Here is a 22472-nt window from a genome sequence, read left to right as displayed (position 1 = left end):
ATTCTTTCACAGGTTGTCAAGATTTGGAAAAGGAAGGCCCAGGCGCGGTGGCTTATGCCTGTAATCCCAGCATTTTGAGAGGCTGAGGTGGGTGGATCACCTGAGTTCAGGAGTTCAAGACCAGCCTGACCCAGACGGTGGAACGCCGTCTCTACTAAAAATACAAAAATTAGCTGGGTGTGGTGATGCACATCTGTAATCCCAGGTTGCCTGGGCAACAGAGTGGGACTCCATCTCAATAATAAAATAATAATAATAATAATAATATCTTAAAATAAAATAAAATAAAATACAAAAATTAGCCTAGCAAGGTGGCAGGTGCCTATAATCACAGCTACTCTGGAGGCTAGGGCGGGAGAATCGCTTAAGCCCGGGAGGTGGAGGTTGCGGTGAGCTGAGATAGCACCACTGCACTCCAGCCTGGGCCACAGAGTGAGACTCTGTCTAAAAAAAAAAAAAAAGTGCTATTCGGTGCTATAAGGTTATGGTGAACTGAGCTGGCAAGTAACAGCCTTAGGGCTTTGTAGACACAGTAGAGTACCAGGTAGCCTATCTACCAAGAAGCACAGGGATCTTCCAGGTGAGGATTCTGCACCTTGGTGAGTTAGACCTTCGGTCCCCTTGGTTATTCTCTGCGACCCCAACCCCATGGCCATCCCTTGCTCTTTTCTGAAAATTCAGGGTGAAGCTAAGGTTTGAGGCACCTAGTGTTGAAACAACAATGACATATCCTATCATTTGCATTAAGTTCTCTCACCCCATGCAAGAACAAATTTGGGCTGGGAATGGTGGTTCATGCCTATAAACCCAACACTTTGGGAGGCCGAGGTGGGAGGATTGCTTGAGCCCAGGAGTTTGGGACCAGCCTGTGCAACATAGCAAGACCTAGTCTTTACTTGTGGGGGGACTGGGTTAGGCTGAAGTGGGAGGATCGCTTGAGCCTCCGAGGTTGAGGCTGTAGTGAGCCGCGATCGCCACCGCTGCGCCCCAGCCTGGGTGAGAGAGCGAGACCCTGTCTCAAAATTAATTAATTAATTTAAATAACAAACAACAAAATCGGAGCCGTGCAGGCTCTGGGCTGGGCCGCCTCCCCGGCGGAGGGGGCTCCCTCTCAGGGGGACCGCCAGCTGCTGGTTCCGGGGACTGCTGCATCCGGAGGCGCGGGGACTCCTGCGCACCTGGCGGCTCCCGGGACGCCCCCCCTAACGCAGGCGGGAGGGCAGAACGGAACGCCCCTCCGGGCAGAGCCCGCCCCGGCCACTCCCCTCTCCAACCCGACCTGCCTCGGCAAGTCCTGAGTGTCGCAAAAGCGCTAGGGTTGCGCGTGGCACCTGAGAGGTCCCCTTGTCCCGGGGTCCATTTGAAGGTGAGGGTGTTGGTGCGGAGCTGTTGTTTTGTGTTGTTTTGTTTTTTGTTTTTGAGACCGAGTATCGTTCTGTCGCCCAGGCTGGAATGCAGTGGCGCGATCTTCGCTCACTGAAAGCTCCGCCTTCCGGGTTCAAGTGAATCTCCTGCCTCAGCCTCCTGAGTAGCTGGGATTGCAGGTGCATGCCACCACGCCCAGCTGATTATTGTATTTTTAGTGGAGACCAGGTTTCACCATGTTTGCCAGGCTGGTCTCAAACTCCTGACCTCAGGCGATCAGCCTGCCTCAGCTTCCCAAAGTGCTGCGATTACAGGCGTGAGCCACCGCACCCCGCCAGTGCGGAGCTGTTTTGACAACTGGGACCTCCGGTCCTCTGTGGGTAGGAAAATCAGCTCCCTCTTTGCTCCTCTGGGGCAGCTGCACCTCGGGCCAGCTTCCTGCCTCTCTCCCTGCCGGCACTGCTGGGGTGCCGCCCCTACACGCGCAGCCGGTGCCCCGTGGTAAGTCCTGGCCCCCCCTCTTCCCCGCCGGCGCCTGGCCACTGCTCCCTCCAGTTGCCCTGGTCTTAGCAGTCTGACCGACTTGTCTTCTGACTCCGGTTCTGTTCCACCTGCCTATTACCTGCCAGTCTGTCGGTTTCCTTCCAGCTAGAAGGTCTTCAGTTTCCAGAAGAGCCGAAGGGTCTTTGGACCTACCTGGGAAGGACCTGCCTGTGACCTCTGCACTGTCCTGGAGGGTCCAGCTTTGGGCTGAATGGCAGCACCCACGCTGGGCCATCTGGTGCTGACCCACCTGCTGGTGGCCCTTTTCGGCATGGGCTCTTGGGCTGCTGTCAACGGGATCTGGGTGGAGCTGCCTGTGGTGGTAAAAGACCTTCCAGAGGGTGAGTGGGAGGGAGGTACAGGGAAGCGTGGGGCAGGTGTGCCCAGAAAGGTGGCCTGTGGCAGCTCTTTGTCCTTTAACCGCTATGCTCCTGACGTAGCGTCATTCCTTCCCCGCAGGTTGGAGCCTCCCCTCATACCTCTCTGTGGTTGTGGCCCTGGGAAACCTGGGTCTGCTGGTGGTGACTCTGTGGAGGCGGCTGGCCCCGGGCAAGGGCGAGCGGGTCCCCATCCAGGTGGTACAGGTGCTGAGTGTAGTGGGCACAGCCCTGCTGGCCCCTCTGTGGCACCACGTGGCCCCAGTGGCAGGGCAACTCCACTCCGTGGCCTTCCTAACACTGGCCTTAGTGTTGGCACTGGCCTGCTGTACCTCTAATGTCACTTTCCTGCCCTTCCTGAGCCACCTGCCACCTCCTTTCTTACGGTCTTTCTTCCTGGGTCAGGGTCTCAGTGCCCTGCTCCCCTGTGTGCTGGCCCTAGTGCAGGGTGTAGGCCGCTTCGAGTGCTCGCCAGCGCCCACCAATGGCACCTCTGGGCCTCCCCTCAACTTCCCTGAGCGTTTTCCTGCCAGCACCTTCTTCTGGGCACTGACTGCCCTTCTGGTCACTTCGGCTGCCGCCTTCCAGGGTCTGCTGTTGCTGTTGCCATCACTACCATCTGTAACCACAGGGGGCGCAGGGCCTGAACTTCCATTGGGATCCCCAGGAGCAGAGGAGGAAGAGAAGGAGGAAGAAGAGGCTTTGCCATTGCAGGAGCCACCAAGCCAGGCAGCAGGCACCATCCCTGGCCCAGACCCTGAGGCCCGTCAGCTGTTCTCAGCCCATGGTGCCTTCCTGCTGGGTCTGCTGGCCATCACCAGTGCCCTGACCAATGGCGTGCTGCCTGCCGTGCAGAGCTTTTCCTGTTTGCCCTATGGGCGCCTGGCCTACCACCTGGCTGTGGTGCTGGGCAGTGCCGCCAACCCCCTTGCCTGCTTCCTGGCCATGGGCGTGCTGTGCAGGTGCAAAAGGGGCCCCAAGCTTGGCGGGTGGAACTTACAGTTGGGGCCCAGGTCCCAGAACAATCAGCCCTGAGTCTGCTCATCCCCAACAGGTCCCTGGCAGGGCTGGTTGGTCTTTCTCTGCTGGGCATGCTCTTTGGGGCCTACCTGATGGTACTGGCAATCCTGAGCCCCTGCCCACCCCTGGTGGGCACCACTGCAGGGGTGGTCCTTGTGGTGAGCAAGTGGGGACATGAAGTGGGGAGGAGGGTGTTCCCTGGGGCAAAGGCATTCACACTCAGCCTGCTGCTGTGTCCCCCCTTGCAGGTACTGTCGTGGGTACTGTGTCTGTGTGTGTTCTCATATGTGAAGGTGGCTGCAAGCTCCCTGCTGCATGGTGGGGGTCGGCCGGCATTGCTGGCGGCTGGTGTGGCCATCCAGGTGGGCTCCCTGCTTGGTGCCGGCGCCATGTTCCCTCCCACCAGCGTCTACCACGTGTTTCAAAGCAGAAAGGACTGTGTAGACCCCTGTGGTCCCTGAGCCTGGGCAGGTGGGGACCCAACTCTACACCACCTGCCTTCATCTTGAGGCTGCCACAGTGCCTGATTACTTGTGGCCGAGGCAGGCTTCCCCCAACACAGGAACGCTCATGGACACCTGCACACTCCAAAGAAGACCTTGGCTCATCAGGCCAGGGTGGGCACCAAAGACCAGGCCCGGAGCCAGGGGACAGGTTGGCGCTGTGGGCTTGGCCCCAGGACCTGAGACCTTTGTGGGATTTGGGCAATAAAGTATTCTTATAAAACAACAACAACAACAACAACAACAACAAAAACCTAATGAAAACCTTGGCTGGGCGCGGTGGCTCAAGCCTGTAATCCCAGCACTTTGGGAGGCCGAGACTGGCGGATCACGAGGTCAGGAGATCGAGACCATCCTGGCTAATACGGTGAAACCCTGTCTCTACTAAAAAATACAAAAAACTAGCCGGGCAAGGTTGTGGGCACCTGTAGTCCCAGCTACTCGGGAGGCTGAGGCAGGAGAATGTCGTAAACCCGGGAGGCAGAGCTTGCAGTGAGCTGAGATCCGGCCACTGCACTCCAGCCTGGGCGACAGAGCGAGACTCCGTCTCAAAAAAAAAAAAAAGAAAGAAAAGAAAACCTTATAAGAAATATATAATGAATATATAATGAAATCAGGAAACTGGGTTAAATAATTTTTCATATATATATTATCTAATGTGCAATTAGATTTAAATAGATTGTAGTGTCTTTCTTATCATATCCACAGCTTATCTCTTCTTCTGTGGGTTTTCTTTGTCAAAAACCTTTCTTAGTCAGGTGAGTCTCTGTAATATACTATGGGATTGGCCCTTAAAGACAATAGAGTCTCGCTCTGTTGCTCAGGCTGGAGTGCAGTGGTACGATATCAGCTCACTGCAACCTTTACTCTCCCGGGTTCAAGTGATTCTCCTGCCTCAGCCTCCTGAGTAGCTGGGATTACAGGTGAGTGACACAACACCCAGATAATTTTTGTATTTTTAGTAGAGACGGGGTTTCACCATGTTGGCCAGGTTGGTCTTGAACTCCTGACTTCAGGTAATCCACCTGCCTTGGCCTGCCAAAGTGCTGGGATTACAGTCATGAGCCACCTCGCCCTGCTTTTTTTTTTTTTTTTTTTTTTTTTTAGACGGAGTGTCACTCTGTTGCCCAGGCTGGAGTGCAGTAGTGCGATCTCGGCTCACTGCAAGCTCCGCCTCCCAGGTTCAAGCGATTCTCCTGCCTCAGCCTTCTGAGTAGCCGGGATTACAGGCGTGTGCCACCACGACCGGCTAATTTTGTAATTTTAGTAGAGACGGGGTTTCACCAGGTTGGTCAGGCTGGTCTCAAACTCCTGACCTCGTGATTCGCCCGCCTGGGCCTCCCAAAGTGCTGGGATTACAGGAGTGAGCCACAGCGCCCCGTGGAAACACGGATTACTTCAATTTTCTTCCTTCTGCTTTTCTGTATTTGTTAAATTTCAAATAAAGCAAACCTGATCCAAACCTCCTCTAAGAAGAGGGTATCGTTTCCCCTAAGGTCGATCTACCCCCTACCAAAGTCCCCAAGGCAGAAGAAGCTGCTCAATGACAGCTTCTCTTCCTTTCCTTTGGAACTCAAGAGCATCCACGAAGGGGAAGAAATGCTAATTCTGAAAGGAGTCAGGTCCTCCCTTCTGAAAAACGAAGATGACAGCTAGTCCTGGGGGAAGAGGAAATCCTCGCAGAGTTCGCACCCACCTCCGGACCTTCCTCCAGCCCCAGCTCCAGCCACGCGGAATACAGAAGCCCAAACCCGGCGCCGCGTCACGCCCAGCCAGCCTGCTGCGCGTGCGCCCTCCCGCCTCGCCCCCGGGAGACTCACGGGCGCGCACGGCCGCGGGGGTCCGCTCGGACACTCCTTCTCAAGGCTCCATGAACGCGCAAGCAAAGACGTCCTTCGAGGGAACCTTTTCTCCTCCTGGCGGACAAGAGTGGAACAACAGGGCTTGAGGAGAAGATTTGCCGGGTTGGGGGTGACATCTTTTGAAACTTGACCTCGTTTTTTATTTTGTTTGTTTGCTTGAGACGGACTCTCGCTCTGTCGCCCAGGCTGGAGTGCAATGGTGCAGTCTTGGCTCACTGCAACCTCCGCCTCCTGGGTTCAAGCGAGTCTCCTGCCTTAACCTCCCGAGTAACCAGGATTACAGGCACCCTGCCACCATGCCCGTCTAATTTTTGTATTTTTAGTAGAGACGCAGTTTCACCATGTTGGCCAGGCTGGTCTTGAACTCCTGACTTCAGGTGATCCACCTGCCTCGGCTTCCCAAAGTGCTAGGATTACAGGCATGAGTAACTGCACCCGGCCTTTTTTTTTTTTTTTTTTGTCTGAATCTCGCTCTGTCGCCCAGGCTGGAGTGCAGTGGCAGGATCTCAGCTCACTGCAACCTCCACCTCCCAGCTTCAAGCTATTCTTCTGCCTCAGCCTCCTGAGTAGCTGGCATTAGGGTGAGAGCCACTACGCCTGACTAATTTTTGTATTTTTAGTAGAGACGGGGGTTTCTCCATATTGGCCAGGCTGGTCTCAAACTCCTGACCTCAGGCGATCCACCTGCCTCAGCCTCCCAAAGTTCTGGGATTACAGGCATGAGTCACCACGCCTGGCTGTTGGGGGCATGGCAGGTTAATGTCAGCTCCTACAACTGTGAAATTGTTGAGGGATGAGAGAAGTAGTTTCTACAACTCACATCTGGTGACCAGGCCTTTAGATGAAACATACTATCCCGATGATGCCACAGTCTCCTCCTGCCTTTCAGTAGAGACAGAAGTGTGTAGCGGGAGTGAGAACAATCCTGTACAAGGCAGAGGCTGCTGGCCTTTGAACTGGAGAGATGGACACTAAGCCAACCTTAACTGAGTAGCCAGAGATGTTTATGAGGCAGCAGAGTACCAGAGGTGCAGGGAGAGCCTGTGAGCCAGATTAGATTAAGTAGGATTTTTTTTTTTTTTTTTTTTTTGAGACATAGTCTCACTCTAGCCCAGGCTGGAGTGCAGTGGCCAGATCTCAGCTCACTGCAAGCTCCACCTCCCGGGTTTTTGCCATTCTCCTGCCTCAGCCTCCCAAGTAGCTGGGACTACAGGTGCCCGCCACCTCGCCCGGCTAGTTTTTTGTATTTTTTTTTTTTTAGTAGAGACGGGGTTTCACCATGTTAGCCAGGATGGTCTCGATCTCCTGACCTTGTGATCCGCCCGTCTTGGCCTCCCAAAGTGCTGGGATTACAGGCTTGAGCCACCACACCTGGCCTAAGTAGGATATTTAAAGCCAGACTGCCTTGAGTAGTGTTTAAAACCCTACTGGTACAGGAAGCAGAACCTCAGTGACAACCAGGGGCCCATAGACTCTGTTTGAAGGAATAAGATGATGGTGCAAGTGTTGTTTGTGACTCATCAGGAGTGGCAACCTTTGGGCGTGACGAGTGAAACCTATTCACAGTCCATCTGAAACAAAACGGCATCCAGTAGCTGTGGACACAAACTCTTTAAAAGGGAAAAGAAGGCTACTTTTAGGGCCAGGTGCAGTGGTTCATGCCTGTAATCCTAGCATTTTGGGAGGCCGAGGCGGGCGGATCACGAGGTTAAGAGATCAAGACCATCCTGGCCCACGTGGTAAAACCCCGCCTCTACTGAAAATACAAAAATTAGCTGGGCGTGGTGGTGCGCGCCTGTAATCCCAGCTACTCGGGAGGCTGAGGCAGAGGTTGCAGTGAGTCAAGATTGTGTCACTGCACTCCAGCCTGCTCTGTCTCAAAAATAAAATAAAAATAAATTAATAAAATAAAATAAAAGGGAAAAGGTTACTGGCTCACACCTATAATCCCAGCATTTGGGGATGCAGACATGGATGGATCGCTTGAGCTCCAAAGTTCCAGATCACCCTGGGCAACATGACAAAACCCTGTCTCTATGAAAATTACAAAAAATTAGCTGGGCATGGTGGCATGCGCCTGCAGTCCCACCTATTCGGGAAGCTGAGGTGGGAGGATCACTTGAGCCTGGGAGGTTGAGGCTGCAATGAGCTGTGATGGCACCACTGCACTCCAGCCTAGGTGACAGAGTGAGATTCTTTCTCAAAAATAAATAAATAAAAGTTAAAAAAAAAAAAAAAAAACCAGGTGTGGTGGCTCACGGCTATAATCCCAATACTTTGGGAGGCTGAGGTGGGTAGATCACTTGAGGTCAGGAGTTCGAGACCAGCCTGGCTAACATGCCAAAACCCCATCTCTACTAAAAATACAAATATTAGTCGGGTGTGGTGGCACGCACCTGTAATTCCAGCTACTCAGGAGGCTGAGGCAGGAGAATCGCTTGAACCTGGGAGGCGGAGGTTGCAGTAAGCGGACATCGCGCCAGTGCACTCCAGCCTGGGTGTCAAGAGCACGACTCCATCTCAAATTAAAAAAAAAAAAAGGTTTGGGGGAGAACAATTTCAAACCAAATCAAATTTGAAGCTCTTAATATAGAAAGGTATAAATAAGACTGGTGGAGAAAAAATGTAATCGATCCCCAAATTTATTCAAGATACAAAAGTTCCAAATGACAACAACAACAACAAAAAAATGTCTAAAAGAATAACCAACATATGCTGGTATGGTGTGGGAAGTTAAAAATAAAATAGTGACCAACAAGAGGAAAGAAGCTCCAAAGAAAGACAATGAAGAAAAGCAAATTAATTTCCAAGAAAACCAAGGATGACATTGTAGAAATGTCAAGATTGAGTGAGCTAGAAAACTGAGATTGTTTGGGTGACTTATGATTCCAGAGGTGGCCCATGAAATAGCTGCTCTCACTCACAGGACAACCTGGGCAATTTGGGAGAGAACAGAAACTAGATCCAAGTTCATGAAATACCTCGGAGGATCTGATTTGAGGAGAAGGGCTCATGGTTTCTAGGAGAGGTGATGGTGATGTCTGATATTCTTTTTATTTTTTATACATATTTTTGAGACAGGGTCTCCCTCTGTCACCTAGGCTGGAGTGACAATCACAGCTCACTGCAGCCGTGACCTCCCAGGCTCAAGCCATCCTCCCACCTCAGCTTCCCAAGTAGCTACAGGTGTGAGCCACTACACCCAGCTAATTTATATATTTTTTGTCTTGCTATGTTGCCCAGGCTGGTCTCAAACTCCTGAGCTCAAACAATCCTCCCACCTCCGCCTCCGCCTCCGCCTCCGCCTCCCAAAGTGCTGGGATTACAGACAGGAACCACCACACCCAGCCAATATTGGGATGAGATGGGGTTTGGGCTTTAGTTACATTGACCTGGATTGGAATCCTAACTTTGCCACTTAAGAACTGTCTGAATTTGGGCAAGTCATTAATCTAATCAAATCTGTCTTCAGGAGCCAGGCATGGTGGCACATGCTTGCAGTACCAGCTACTTGGTTTGGGAGGCTGAGGCAGGATTGCTTGAGCCTGGGAGTTAGAGTTCAGCCTGGGCAACATAGCAAGATCTTGATTCTAAAAAAATAAATAGGCCGGGCATGGTGGCTCATGCTTGAAATCCCAACATTTTGGGAACCAGAGGCAGGCGGATCACCTGAGGTCAGGAGTTGGAAACCAGCCTGGCCAACATAGTGAAACCCCGTCTCTAGTAAAAATACAAAAAATTAGCTGGGCACGGTGGTGGGTGCCTGTAAATCCCAGCTACTCAAGAAGCTGAGGCAGGAGAATTGCTTGAACCCGACAGGCGGAGGTTGTAGTGAACCAAGATTGTGCCATCGCACTCCAGCCTGGGCGATGGTGTGAGACTCCGTCTCAAAAAATACATAAATAAAAATAAATAAACAAAACCTCAGTCTTCCCATCTGAAAAATGCAGACAAAAGACCTATTTTACAGGGGTACTTTAAGGACTAAATGAAATGTGTATGGAATGCTGGCACATGTAGCACAGATAAAAGATAAGTAGGCAGCCGGGCGCAGTGGTTTACGCCTGTAATCCCAGCACTTTGGGTGGCCGAGGCGGGTGGATCACGAGGTCAGGAGATCGAGACCATGGCGAAACCCCGTCGCTCCTAAAAATACAAAAAATTAGTTGGGCGTGGTGGCTGGCACCTATAGTCCCAGCTACTTTGGAGGCTGAGGCAGGAGAATGGCGTGAACCCGGCAGGCGGAGCTTGCAGTGAGCCGAGATCACGCCACTGCACTCCAGCTTGGGCGACAGAGCGAGACTCCGTCTCAAAAAAAAAAAAAAAAAAAAAGATAAAAAAAGATAAATAGGCACTATTCTGAATAAAATCTAAACAAGTTTGCCTGCATTATTATTTTTTATTTTTATTTTTTGTAGAGATGGGGGGGTCTCACTATGTTGCCCAGGCTGGTCTCAAATTCCTGGCCTCAAGTGATGCTCACACCCTAATATCCCAAAGTGCTGGGATTACGAGCGTGAGTCACTGTGCCTGGCCCATGCACATTATTAAAGATTGACTTGCGAGGCTGGATATGTTGATTTTTTTTTTTTTTTTTTTTTTTTTTTGAGAGGGTCCCATTCTTGCCCAGGCCAGAGTGCAGTGGTGCCTTCATGGCTCACTGCAGCCTCAATCTCCATGGGCTCAGGTGATTCTCCTACCTCCCTAGTAGCTGGAACTACAGGCACACACCACCACACCCAGCTAGTTTTTGTATTTTTTGTAGGTACAGGGTTTTGCTGTGTTGCCCAGGCTGGTCTCGAACTCCTGGACTCAACTGATCCTCCTGCCTCAGCCTCCCAAAGTGCTGGGATTACAGGTGTGAGCCTCTGTGCCTGGCCATAAGTGCATTTTTAAAATTATGGATAATATACATTTATATAAGGCAAGGTCTTTTGGGAAAAATAATCCATCTTTTAAATTAGCAAGCTATTTTTCTCATCTTGAACCCCACAGTGTTCTCTGTAACACTCAGCTCCCTGTGACCTCCAGAGAACTTTGTATTCTATCATTTTCTTGCTCACATTTAGTCTCCCTGGCCAGATTTTAAACTGCTCAAGCAAACACTGTTGCCAAACCATCCATTACATTCCAGGTCTTGGGTCACTGTCAACAGGTCTGTGAAAACCTGGCAGTCAGAGGTGTCAAAATAAAGGTAGGAGCATCGGGGTGTGGAAACCACACCCTGTGGAAACCAAGAGTAAACCTAATCCTTCCTTCGCCCAGAGCCGTGGTTTGGCTGCAGTTGGCATATCTATGGTTTTGGCTGCTTGCAACTGGAGACTGGCCTCAGAAAGCTGTGCAGTAGCAGCTCAGAGCTTCAAGTGGGTCAAAGTGTTTTCCTGAGAACAGGATAAAAATGTGGGGACTCCAGAGTCTGGCAAGCCTACGGCAGTGCTGGAGTACAATCTAACCTGCAAAATCCTGGCAATGTGGCATAGTCAAGGGCTCGCTGCCTCGATCCAGAACATTAAAACAAGCAGGTGGCCGGGTGCGGTGGCTCAAGCCTGTAATCCCAGCACTTTGGGAGGCCAAGACGGGCGGATCACGAGGTCAGAAGATCGAGACCATCCTGGCTAACACGGTGAAACCCCGTCTCTACTAAGAAAAAATACAAAAAACTAGCCGGGCGAGGTGGCGGGCGCCTGTAGTCCCAGCTACTCGGGAGGCTGAGGCAGGAGAATGGTGTAAACCCGGGAGGCGGAGCTTGCAGTGAGCTGAGATCCGGCCACTGCACTCCAGCCTGGGCGACAGAGCGAGACTCCGTCTCAAAAACAAACAAACAAACAAACAAAAAAAAACAAGCAGGCAACAGTCTGGGAACAATGATGTACCCGGCCAGAAGGCAGGTGACACAACCAGGATGAAAACAATCAGGAAAGTGCTTGCCCAACCCATGCGCTATCAGGAGAAACTAGCTACTTGGGGGACCTTTCAAACAAGTGAGGAGACTTAATAAAGCAGAACTCCTCTGTGTCCACGGGTCCTTCTGTATCTGTCCGCAACAGCCAGCGAGGCATTGACAGGCTGGCAGTCCCTCTACCTCCCCTCGCATCCCCCCTTCTGTGCTTTGTCCATAGCAGACAGTGGTGTGGCTGGCACAGATTGAGACACTGGATAAGCAAAAATGAAAGCAGGGGAGGCCAGGCGCGGTGGCTCACACCTGTAATCCCAGCACTTTGGGAGGCCGAAGTGGGCGGATCACTTGAGGTCAGGAGGTCGACACCAGCCTGGCCAACATGGTGAAACCTCGTCACTACTGAAAATACAATAATGAGCTGGGTGTGGTGGCACATGCCTGTAATCCCAGCTACTCGGGAGGTGGAGGCTGCAGTGAGTCAAGACTGCACCTCCAGCCTGGGCGACAAAGCAAGACCCTGTCTCCACCCCTCCCCCACCAAAAAAGAAGCAGGCGGAAAAGACCGGGCTGCGCACCCTGAAGGAAGAGACGGGAGGCTGCAGTTCAGGACGACAAGATGGAAACATTCTTATGTCCAGATCCGGGTGGTGCCTGCGCAGAGCACACATGTAAAACTTCACTGGTAAGTATGCTTAAGACCTGTGCCATTTCCTTATATAACCTACACCTCCATGAAAATCCAAAACAAACAGGCCACAAGCTCCCTGTTCACTATCCTTTATTAAAGGGGCCACATCCTCATGGGACTCCAGCCACACCAGTCAGGTCCCCCAAATACAGCAGGAGGCCTGGAAGAGGAGGGGAATGACTTATGATCCTACCATGTCTCCCTAGAAACAGAAACCACCACAGACAGACAGACAGACGGACAGAGGCTGGGGAGAACTTGCCTCACTCTGTCCTCTCCCCCTTTCCCCTACTTAAAAAGAAAGTCAAACACTGGCTACGCAGCACCCCAGCCCCCCACCCCACCCATAGCAGCGTTTGTGGGACCCACCCCCTTGCGAGGGGTGGCCCCGAGGCAGCTTCCTCTCTTGCTTCACTTTGGTTTGCTCCTGGCAACTCCGTGCCCTCTTCCTTTCCTCAGCCTCCAGCTCGGCCTCCCCTGCGTCTTCTATCACCTACTCGGACCTTCTCTCTCATCTCCTGGGCCTCCCTGCCCCAGCGCTTCCGGGGAAGCAGCGTCTCGGGCATCTTCCCTTTTCCTAGCAAGGGGCCCCACCAGGCCCTCTGCCCAGGATGTGGGACTCACACAGCCGCCCCACTCTCCTTGAGGTCAGGGGCAGAGCGCTGCCGTCTCATTCGTGGGGGAGTAGTGTATGGGGGGTAGCGGGGCCCTGGGGGCCGCTGGGCTGGGTAGGGTTGGGGCGCCTGGGGATGAGAGTTGTGCTTTTTGGGTTGGAAGTGCTGGGGTTCAGGCTGTGCAGAACCCGCTCCCCGGGATCGGCCCCCTCCATCCAGGGAGTTCCTGCGGGGATGGTGGGACCTTCGGGGACTCGGAGGCCTGCGGGCAGGGGTGGCTGGAGGGGGAGTGACCTCCTCAGGGGGTTGGGGTGGAGCTGGAGCCTCCCCGCTCCCCATCCCTGGCCAAGACTCCCGGTGCTGGGGGTTGCTCTTGAAGGGGAAGCGTAGCTTGCAGTCGTGAGGGGGCACAAAGCGGGCTGGGGGCCTGCGCAGCCCCCCGCCCCGGCCCCCAGAGCCCTGCAGTCCCTGCAGCCGTAGCTGCTCCTGCTTAAGCCAGCGAAGACGACCACGACGGAAGGCAGGGTCCTCCTCCATGAGCCGTGACACCCGCTCCCAGCTTGACAGTGGTGGCGAGGGGGGCCGGGCTGACGGCATGCGGTCACTGGGGGCTGCCTCCTCTGCTGCCTCTGATCCTTCAGGCGGGGCCCAGGGGACCTCGCCACCTTCTTCATTCTCATCCTCATGATCCTGGGAGGGAGGAGTGAGAGAAAAGGAGAAGGGATGTGAGGAGAGCTGAATCCTCAGGACATGTGGATTCAAGAGGGACCTGGAGTGCCTGGAGGTCAAAGGGTCTGGAGAAAAGCCTGCAGATAAGGAAGCTGGAAAAATAGGGGTTTAGGGCCGGGCACGGTGGCTCACGCCTGTAATCCCAGCACTTTGGGAGGCTGAGGCAGGCAGATCACAAGATCAAGAGATCAAGACCATCCTGGCCAACATGGTGAAACCCCGTCTCTACTAAAATACAAAAAAAAAAAAAATTAGCCGGGCATGGTGGTGCACACCTGTAGTCCCAGCTACTCAGGAGGCTGAGGCAGGAGAATTGCTTGAACCTGGGAGGCGGAGGTTGCAGTGATCTGAGATCGTGCTACTGCACTCCAGACAGGCAACAGAGCGAGACTCTGCCTCAGAAAAAAAACAAAACAAAAAAACCCTGCACACTTTATATCAGTGGGTCTTAAACTTCGCTGTACTTCAGAAACACCCAGAGCTTATTACAAATGCAGATTTGTCCCCAAAGATGTGATTCAGTAGGTCTGGGGTGGAACTCAGAAATCTGCATTTTTAATTAGCAGTCTGGTGACAGTGAGGCATGTGGTTCATAAACAATATTGGAAAAAAACTGTGCTATACTTGGCAGTGAATTTTTTTCCAGACTCGGGGAAGGTTAGGCTCTGAGATGGAAGGTTCAGACTCCTAAAGGGAAGAGCTGAGGGAGGAGAGAAGGACGGGAGAAGGCCAGACCTACCTGGGCCAGGGGGATGACCCTCTCCATGCGGAGCATGCGGTCCCGCAGGGCCTGCAGCTCCCGGTCCTTGCTGCTGTTCTGCAGCTTCACCTCCTGCAGAATCCCTGTCAGCTTGTCGATGTGGGCCCGGAGGTCCTCCACCTCTGCCCCTCGGGCTCCCTCCTCACTGCCACCACCACTGCCAGCTCCACCTCCTTCCTCCTCGCCAACAGTGTCCCAGACATCCCGGGCCACGGCCCTCCAGGCATCTCCAGGGCCCTCCGGCTTGCCATAGGTGCGACACAGCTCCCGCATCTTGAGGGCGGCCAGGGCCTCAATCTCAGCCCGCCCGTGGCGGAAGTCAGCCAGGGCCACCTCGTAGCAGATCTCCTTCACGGCCTGCATCTTCAGGTCAGCCATGGTGGCCCAGCGGGGATCTTTGCCCTGCAGCCTCCGTCGCTGGGGGATCTGATAAACCCTGCGAGGGGCCCTGCGTTTGCCACTGCTGGGCAGGCCACAGCGTTTGACAATGGTCTGGACCGTGGTGGGCGGCAGCTGCTCTCGCAAGGAGGAGATGAGTCGCCAGCTCTCTTCACAGGAGCGCTTGTCAGAGTCATCCCCGCTGTCTGAGTCTGCATACTGGGGCCAGAGAAAGAGGAAGAGAGGGCTAAGGACATCCAGAGCCCATGTGTCACTGAGGACACTGGAAACGCACCCATCAGGGAGCCTGGGTTCAAGTCCTGCTCCATCCCGACAGCACACCCTTGGGCAGACTGCTTAACCTCTGCTCCTCTAGACAACAGAGATAATGACGGTATCTACCTCCCAGATCCATTTGGAGTACTTAGAACCATGGCTGGCACGGAGAAAGTTACCATAAGTATTAGCTGTAGCTAATCAAGTGTGGAACTTTGTGCAAGACTTAAAAGACCACTGAGGGGTGGTGGCTCGTGCCTGCAATCCCAGCATGTTGGAAGGCCAAGGCAGGAGGATCGCTTGAGCCCAGGAGCTGAAGACCAGCCTGGGCAATGTAGTGAGACCACCATCTCTAAAAAAAAAAAAAAAAAAAAAATGTAGCCAGGCATGGAAGTGCACACCTGTAATCCCAGCTACTCAGGAGGTTGAGTTGGGAGGATTGCTTGAACCCAAGGAGTTCGAGGCTGCAGTGAGCTATGATCAGGTCACTGCACTCCAGCCAGGGTGACAGAGCAAGATCCTGTCTCAAAAACAAACCAGAAAGTCCACAGCCAGGCGCAGTGGCTCACGTCTGTAATCCCAGCACTTTGGAAGGCCAAGGCGGGCAGATCACGAGGTCAGGAGTTCGAGACCAGCCTGGCCAATATGGTGAAACTCTGTCTCTACTAAAAATAGAAAAATTAGCTGGGCGTGGTAGCAGGCTCCTGTAATCCCAGCTACTGGGGAGGCTGAGGCAGGAGAATTGCTTGAACCCGGGAGGCAGAGGCTACAGTGAGCTGAGACTGTCCCACTGTCCCACTGCATTCCAGCCTGTGTGACAGAGGGAGACTCCGTCTCAAAAAAAAAAAAAAAGAACAATCTTAATAGCAACACAGGTAGTACTTGGATACGGTGAAAATCATAAACTTGGCATGATCAACTGGAGTATGGGAAGCCCTGGTCAACTGGAGGAATCTTACTTCCTTCCTCACAATGGATTCCTCCTGTAGTCACATCTCTCTCCTGGCTTTTTCCTCTCGGACCCTTCCCCTTACCCCCATGCCCACTTCCTTCCCACTCTGGCTCAGTGGTGAGCACTGCACTCGGACTCAGGCTTGCTGCTCATCCGCCCATCAGCCCATCTCCAGCTCCTGCTGCCCCTTACCAGTCGCTGCTGCTCCAGCAGAAGATCGGCTTCTTCCTTTTCTTTCCGGTACTGATTCTCCAGATCCTGCAGCCTGGGATTGGGCCGGGAGGGAAGGAAGAGCAACCTTGGTGAGGTACCTGACAAGAGGAGGACACGGGCCCAGAGGCCTGGGAGGGATGGCCTAGAGGGCCGTGGGGCACGTGGGTATCCCCCTCGCACCTCTTCTCCATTTCCAGCTTGATGTCAATGCCTTGCTGCTCCAGCAGTTCCTTCTGGGCAAAGTTCCAGTCGACTGGCTCAGAGGGCGGTCCTGGGGGTGGGGGGACCCCTCGTTCCCGTTCCAGCCTCGCCTGCTCCGGGTGGTTGAAGCGGAAAACGTGGTTCTTGCCCATCACAATCCTATTCCCTAGAGATGGGAGGAGGGAAAACTAAACTCGCTCCCCAACAGCACCAAACCCATCCCTACACCCAAGGCATAGAGGATCTAGCACAGGGGCTGTGACACCCTCTCTTCCATCACCCCAAGTCTGAAGGCAGCTGGAGCCTATGCTCCCCTGGCTGACACCCAGGGACCAACCCCATTCCTATCAGCCAAAGGGAATTGCGAGAGCTTGGCATCCTCTTCCTGTTCCCTGGGACAGCAGGAGAAACCAAGAACTGATTCCTTGACCTTCGCTTCCCAGTTCCTGTTTTATATCCCCGTGCTATTTCTGATGTATTTCAGGGTCCTCCTCTAGGATGCACCCAGAAGGCCCTCCCTTGAGACTTCCTCCACACAGCCAGGCCCCAGAACCCTCACTCTGTGACACAGCTTCTACCTGACTTCAGCACCAGCGGCTCCGTCACAAGCTTCCCATTCACATATGTCTCAGCTCCTTCACAAGGCTCCAGAGTGACCACCACTGAACGGAAGGGCAGAGGAAGGGGAAAGATCAGACCCTGGAGGAAGGTGGGTCATGGTCACAGATTCCCACCTTGCCTTACCCCGAAAACCACACATGCACCACCAGTCCCACCCCCAGTACCTGTGGGGGGTGCCATGGCCCCTCTGGTGGCAGGCAGCACGGGAAAGGAAGAGCAGAAGGAGGGTTAGAGCCCCAACTACAATTCCCAGAAGCCTCTGCAGTGGCTCCTGACTCACCCACCTCTACCCTCCCCAGTAGCAGCTTAGAAAACCAATAATCGTCAAAAGGATTCATTCCTCATGTTTAACTGCTCAGAGGCCCTGTCATTTCTGCCTTCCAGATGTCCATTCCTACTTTCCCACTGACATTATCCCTGGTGGGGCCTGGGTTTCTCCAGCAGGCTTGTAGTCCACCTCTCTGCCTCATGCATCTTGCAAACTGCTGCCTGACTCACCTTCTCAAGACACAGCTGACATACGACAAGAGAAAGTCAGCCCAACCCAAACATCCATCAAGCTGCTCCTCAGTACAAATCACTGAGCCTGCCAGTTTCTGGGGACACGAAGATGCATGAGGCAACTCCTTGCCCTCAAGGAGCAGTGGCCATTGCCACAGAGGAACCCTGGTTTCCCAAAGGCCCAGGCTCTGCAGCTCCTTAGCCAGCGATGCTGAACAAGTCAATCTAACTTCTGTGATATTTTATAAGATGGGATAATGAAGTCTGAATGAAGAGTTGTTAGAAGGCCCAAATAAGTAAACTATAAAATAACATGCAATCATGTTTTATTATTATAATACTTATACTAGAAGTAATAGAGAAACACAGAAACTGGGATGAACTATAACATCAGGCAGGGATGGGGACAACGGATGCTGCTGGGAGAACAAGGAGAGCAGAGGACTCAGCTTAGGGGCAGAGGACAGGAAATGAGCCAATGCAAAGAGAGACTCAGAAGATGATGGCGAGAGAGGCAGCCAAGGGCATCACGGTGGCTCAGGGAAACGGCAGCAGCAGAAGTGGACAGCAGGACGGGATGCGGGTGCCTAGAGGGGGTGCCATCTATCCCCACCTTTTCTTCATTTCTCATCATGCCCCAAAATTCATTTATTGATTTAAACCCAAATATACCACACTCCTACTATCTTCCAAACACTATTTTATTAGGTCTTAGAAATACAGTGGTGATATAAAACAAAAAATCCCTGCTCTCATAGACCTTACTTCCGGCTGGAAAGACAGACAATAAACAAGATAATCTAAAGTCATTTAATCGTGATGGTGTTTTTTTTTTTGAGATGGAGTTTCGCTCTTGTTGCCCAGGCTGGAGTGCAATGGTGCAATCTTGGCTCACTGCAACCTCTGCCTCCTGGGTTTAAGCAATTCTCCAGCCTCAGCCTCCTGAGTAGCTGGGATTACAGGCATGTGCCACCATACCCAGCTAATTTAGTATTTTTAGTAGAGATGGGGTTTCTCCATGTTGCCCAGGCTGGTCTCTAACTCCCGACCTCAGGTGATCCACCCGCCTCAGCCTCCCAAAGTAGTGGGATTACAGGTGGGAGCCACCGCACCCAGCCAGATGCCATTTATTAAAACTAAAAAAAGAGTGAAAAAAAGGCGTTTAATTCTATTAATATTTTTAAAAGGAGATAATCTAAAGTCCTCTCTAAAGAAGGGAGTTGGGTTGGGTGCAGTTGCTCATGCCTGTAATCCCAGCACTCTGGGAGGCCGAGGCAGGTAGACTGCTTGGGCTTAGGACCTTGAGACCAGCCTGGGTAACACGTTAAAACCCTGTCTGTACAAAAAGTACGAAAATTAGCCAGGTGTGGTGGTGCAGGTCTGTAGTTCCAGCTACTCAGGAGGCTGAAGTGGGAGGATCACTTTAACCTGGGAGGTTGAAGCTGCAGTAAACCATGATCGTGCCACTGCACCCTAGCCTGGGCAACAGGGCAAGACCCTGTCTCAAAAACTAAAAACGAAAATGAAAATAAAAAAGGAGAGTATAGGTGTTACGCAGGGTAAGTGGGGCTGGGTGAGAAGACTGCTCCAGCTTGGCCCAGGCAGCCTTACCCTGAACCTATGATAATCTGACAGTCCAGGGCAGAGTTCACAGCACAGCCCCTGGTGCCTTCCACTCTGTGTCTGAATCCAGTTCTGCCATTTTGTGTGCTATTTTGCAAATCACCTAACCCCCTAACCCCCGAGAGCCTCAGTTCTCTCACCTGTGAGCTGTGTGAGACAATGCAGATGCACAGAGTAGATGGTTAGTAAAAACCATTCTTCTACATCTGTACCTGTCTGTGCTGCCCCAGTCCTCTCTGCCTGTCTCTGGCCAGGACTTAAATCTGCTGTTAAGAACCGAGGCCCAGGCCGGGCGCAGTGGCTCACGCCTGTAATCCCACCACTTTGGGAGGCTGAGGCAGGAGGATCACAAGGTCAGGAGTTCAAGACTAGCCTGACCAACATGGTGAAACCCTGTCTCTACTAAAAATATAAAAATTAGCCGGGCGCGGTGGCTCACGCCTGTAATCCCAGCACTTTGGGAGGCGGAGGCGGGCGGATCATGAGGTCAGGAGATCGAGACCATCCTGGCTAACACGGTGAAACCCCGTCTCTACTAAAAATACAAAAAATTAGCCAGGCGTGGTGGCGGGCGCCTGTAGTCCCAGCTACTCGGGAAGCTGAGGCAGGAGAATGGCGTGAACCCGGGAGGTGGAGCATGCAGTGAGCCGAGATTGCGCCACTGCACTCCAGCCTGGGTGACAGAGCAAGACTGACTCAAAAAAAAAAAAAAAAATATATATATATATATATATATATTTATATTAAAATATATATATAAAAATTAGGACTGGGTGTGGTGGCTCACACCTGTAATCCCAGCACTTTGGGAGGTCAAGGCGGGCGGATCACCTGAGGTTGGGAATTCGAGACCAGCCTGACCAACATGGAGAAACCCTATCTCTACTAAAAACACAAAATTAGCCAGGTGTGGTGGCACACACCTCTAATCCCAGCTACTCAGGAGGCTGAGGCAGGAGAATTGCTTGAACCTAGGAGGTGGAGGTTGCAGTGAGTCAAGATCGCACCACTGCACTTCAGCCTGGGTGATAGAGCAAGACTCTGTCTCAAAAAAAAAAAAAACAAACAGCTAACCATACAGGTCCCAGGTCCCTTGTTCCCTGGAAGGTGTTAGGCCAAGCACTCCTAGGTTTCTGAGGCACAACACATACACCAAGTCCAAGCTGACAGACGGCACATGTGTACCATGTCCTGCCTCCCTGCCCAACTCATTTTCACAGAGACTTTGCTTGAGTTTATGTGAACCCAAATCATTCTATTTTTTTTAAAGTGTCAGAACTAAAACAAACTGGCAACCTCAAAAATACACCTCAGCAGGTGCAGTGGCTCACGCCTGTAATCCCAGCGCTTTGGGAGGCCGACGCAGACGGATCACCTGAGGTCACGAGTTTGAGACCAGCCTGACCAACATGGTGAAACCCCATCTCTACCGAAAATACACAAATTAGCCTGGCGTGGTGGCGCGTGCCTGTAATCCCAGCTACTCAGGGGGTTGAGGCAAGAGAACCACTTGAATCTGGGAGGTGGGGGCTGCAGTGAGTCCAGATCACGCCACTGCACTCCAGTCTTGGGGAGACAGCGAGACTCCGTCTCAAAAAAAAAGGCCGGGCACAGTGGCTCACGCCTGTAATCCCAGCACTTTGGGAGGCCGAGGCAGGCAGATCACCTGAGGTCAGGAGTTCGAGACCAGCCTGAACAACATGGAGAAACCCCGTCTCTACTAAAAACACAAAATTAGCCAGGCATGGTGGTGCATGCTTGTAATCCCAGCTACTCAGGAGGCTGAGGCAGGAGAATCGCTTGAACTCGGGAGGTGGAGGCTGCAGTGAGCCCAGATAGCGCCACTGCACTCCAGCCTGCACGACAAGAGCAAAAACGCCATCTCAAAAAGACAAAAACAAAAAGAAAAAGAAACGTCGGCAATCATAGCTGGATAAAAGCAGGTTTTCCACAGGGATAAGTTCCGATATTCAAATACAGGTCTTTATTTAAAAAGGATCAGGGTGCTAGTTTTCATTAACAAGATCAAGAAGGGCAGGATCTTCTCTTCAGCAAAATCCCACCCTCTGGCTCACCAGTGTTCCATTTCTTTTTTTTTCTTCTTTTTTTTTTTTTTTTGAGATGGAGTCTCGCTCTGTCACCCAGGCTGGAGTGCAGTGGCCGGATCTCAGCTCACTGCAAGCTCCGTCTCCCGGGTTTACATTATTCTCCTGCCTCAGCCTCCCGAGTAGCTGGGACTACAGGCGCCTGCCACCATGCCCGGCTAATTTTTTGCATTTTTTAGTAGAGACTGGGTTTCACCATGTCAGCCAGGATGGTCTCAATCTCCTGACCTTGTGATCTGCCCGCCTCGGCCTCCCAAAGTGCTGGGATTACAGGCATGAGCCACTGCGCCCAGCCAGTGTCCCATTTCTACCTTGGGACCCTCACCAGTTCCTAAGCACGCAGTAGTCTGCCCTCTCAGGGTGAGTGCAGAGGGCCGGGCCTGGGGTCTTCCTCCATTCATACCCATGAGCCCGAAGCCCCTCTGAGGACAAGACCGCATCCCCTCTTCATATGGCCGCACTCCCTGGTGCCTGACCCAGACCTCTGTGTTCAGTGTCTGGGGTGGAACATGGGGGCCTCTCTGTCTCCCCGTCTGGCCTCTCTCATCCCCTCAGCCATTACCTTCTCCATCTGGCTGGGGGATGCTCCGGAAGAGACAATGTTGCTCCCGAATGAACTGTCCGGTCAGCTTGATGTCCATATCTACCTGGCCGACCCTGGGGAAGCAGTGGCCAACATGTGTGAGCATACGCCAGACTTTAACCAAGCCCTGAACACTAATTTATCCAACTCAATGAGCCAAGCAGATTACTCCCATTTCACAGATGAGGAAGCAGAGGCTCAGGGAGGAGATCGGGTATGCCCAGGGTCATTCCGGTGGGCAGTGGTGATGCTGGGATCTGAGCCCAGGTCTGCCTGACTCTGAAGCCATGCTCTTAGTCACCATGTTACAGCAAAGGGAAAAAGCAAACCTGGGAGAAAGGGGCACCCTCAGCCACAGGCCTCCACCCATCCTTAGGCTGATGATCCTGAGAGCTCACTCCCTACCCACGATGCTCACCAAGGACAGCCACAAATGCCTGTGGTGGGAGGGGAAGGGCACCCTCACCCCTTTAGGGCAGGCACCGAGCCCCCAGGACTTCATAATACCAGCCCAAGGAGCCACCTGCCTTTAGCTGCCCAGCCCTCAACCACACAGACCAGGCTGTGTTTCCCTTCTCCCGCCCCCAGGGAAGGCCCTACCAAGGGAGGCCAAGGCAATGGCATCAGGGGCTAAGAATGCAGGGGTCTACGTTTCCCAA

At 52.8% G+C, this 22472-nt stretch overlaps 2 protein-coding genes across 3 annotated transcripts in view; one reads left to right on the top strand and one right to left on the bottom strand.

Annotated features, from left to right (window-relative positions):
• Window positions 1-1291: 1291 nt before the first annotated feature.
• Window positions 1292-4261, top strand: SLC52A1 (solute carrier family 52 member 1). 2 transcript variants are annotated; one of them, XM_008010002.3, is made up of 5 exons: window positions 1292-1866; window positions 2014-2249; window positions 2368-3247; window positions 3340-3463; window positions 3554-4261. In XM_008010002.3, the coding sequence occupies exons 2-5, from the start codon at window positions 2120-2122 to the stop codon at window positions 3764-3766; spliced, it is 1347 nt and encodes a 448-aa protein (XP_008008193.2). In that variant the 5' UTR covers window positions 1292-1866; window positions 2014-2119; the 3' UTR covers window positions 3767-4261. The 2 variants fall into 2 exon arrangements, with proteins under 2 accessions (XP_008008193.2, XP_072860716.1); XM_073004615.1 differs by having other exon boundaries at window positions 3340-4261.
• Window positions 4262-8294: 4033 nt separating this feature from the next.
• The window catches only part of KIF1C (kinesin family member 1C), a 29890-nt gene continuing 15712 nt past the window's right edge, over window positions 8295-22472 (bottom strand). The window contains exons 18-23 of the mRNA XM_037987409.2: window positions 21793-21887; window positions 16959-17042; window positions 16360-16546; window positions 16159-16231; window positions 14340-14957; window positions 8295-13561 (exon numbers count right to left, since the gene is read on the bottom strand). Coding sequence (XP_037843337.1) covers window positions 12878-13561; window positions 14340-14957; window positions 16159-16231; window positions 16360-16546; window positions 16959-17042; window positions 21793-21887 — 1741 coding nt within the window. The 3' untranslated portion in view covers window positions 8295-12877. The remainder of the gene's footprint in view (window positions 13562-14339; window positions 14958-16158; window positions 16232-16359; window positions 16547-16958; window positions 17043-21792; window positions 21888-22472) is intronic.

The sequence above is a fragment of the Chlorocebus sabaeus genome, chromosome 16 (genome assembly GCF_047675955.1).
Source record: "Chlorocebus sabaeus isolate Y175 chromosome 16, mChlSab1.0.hap1, whole genome shotgun sequence".
NCBI lineage: Eukaryota > Metazoa > Chordata > Mammalia > Primates > Cercopithecidae > Chlorocebus > Chlorocebus sabaeus.
Note: the sequence above shows the minus strand (reverse complement) of the source record. Positions and strands in the feature narration are given on the sequence as shown.

What these genes read in the sequence shown, in the direction of transcription:
- SLC52A1 (XM_073004615.1), top strand. Translation starts at nt 2,120, where the DNA reads ATGGCAGCACCCACGCTGGGCCATCTGGTGCTGACCCACCTGCTGGTG. An exon ending in GGTAAAAGACCTTCCAGAGG is followed by an intron (nt 2,250 to 2,367) that starts GTGAGTGGGAGG and finishes CCTTCCCCGCAG; the next exon opens with GTTGGAGCCTCCCCTCATAC. An exon ending in GCCATGGGCGTGCTGTGCAG is followed by an intron (nt 3,248 to 3,339) that starts GTGCAAAAGGGG and finishes CATCCCCAACAG; the next exon opens with GTCCCTGGCAGGGCTGGTTG.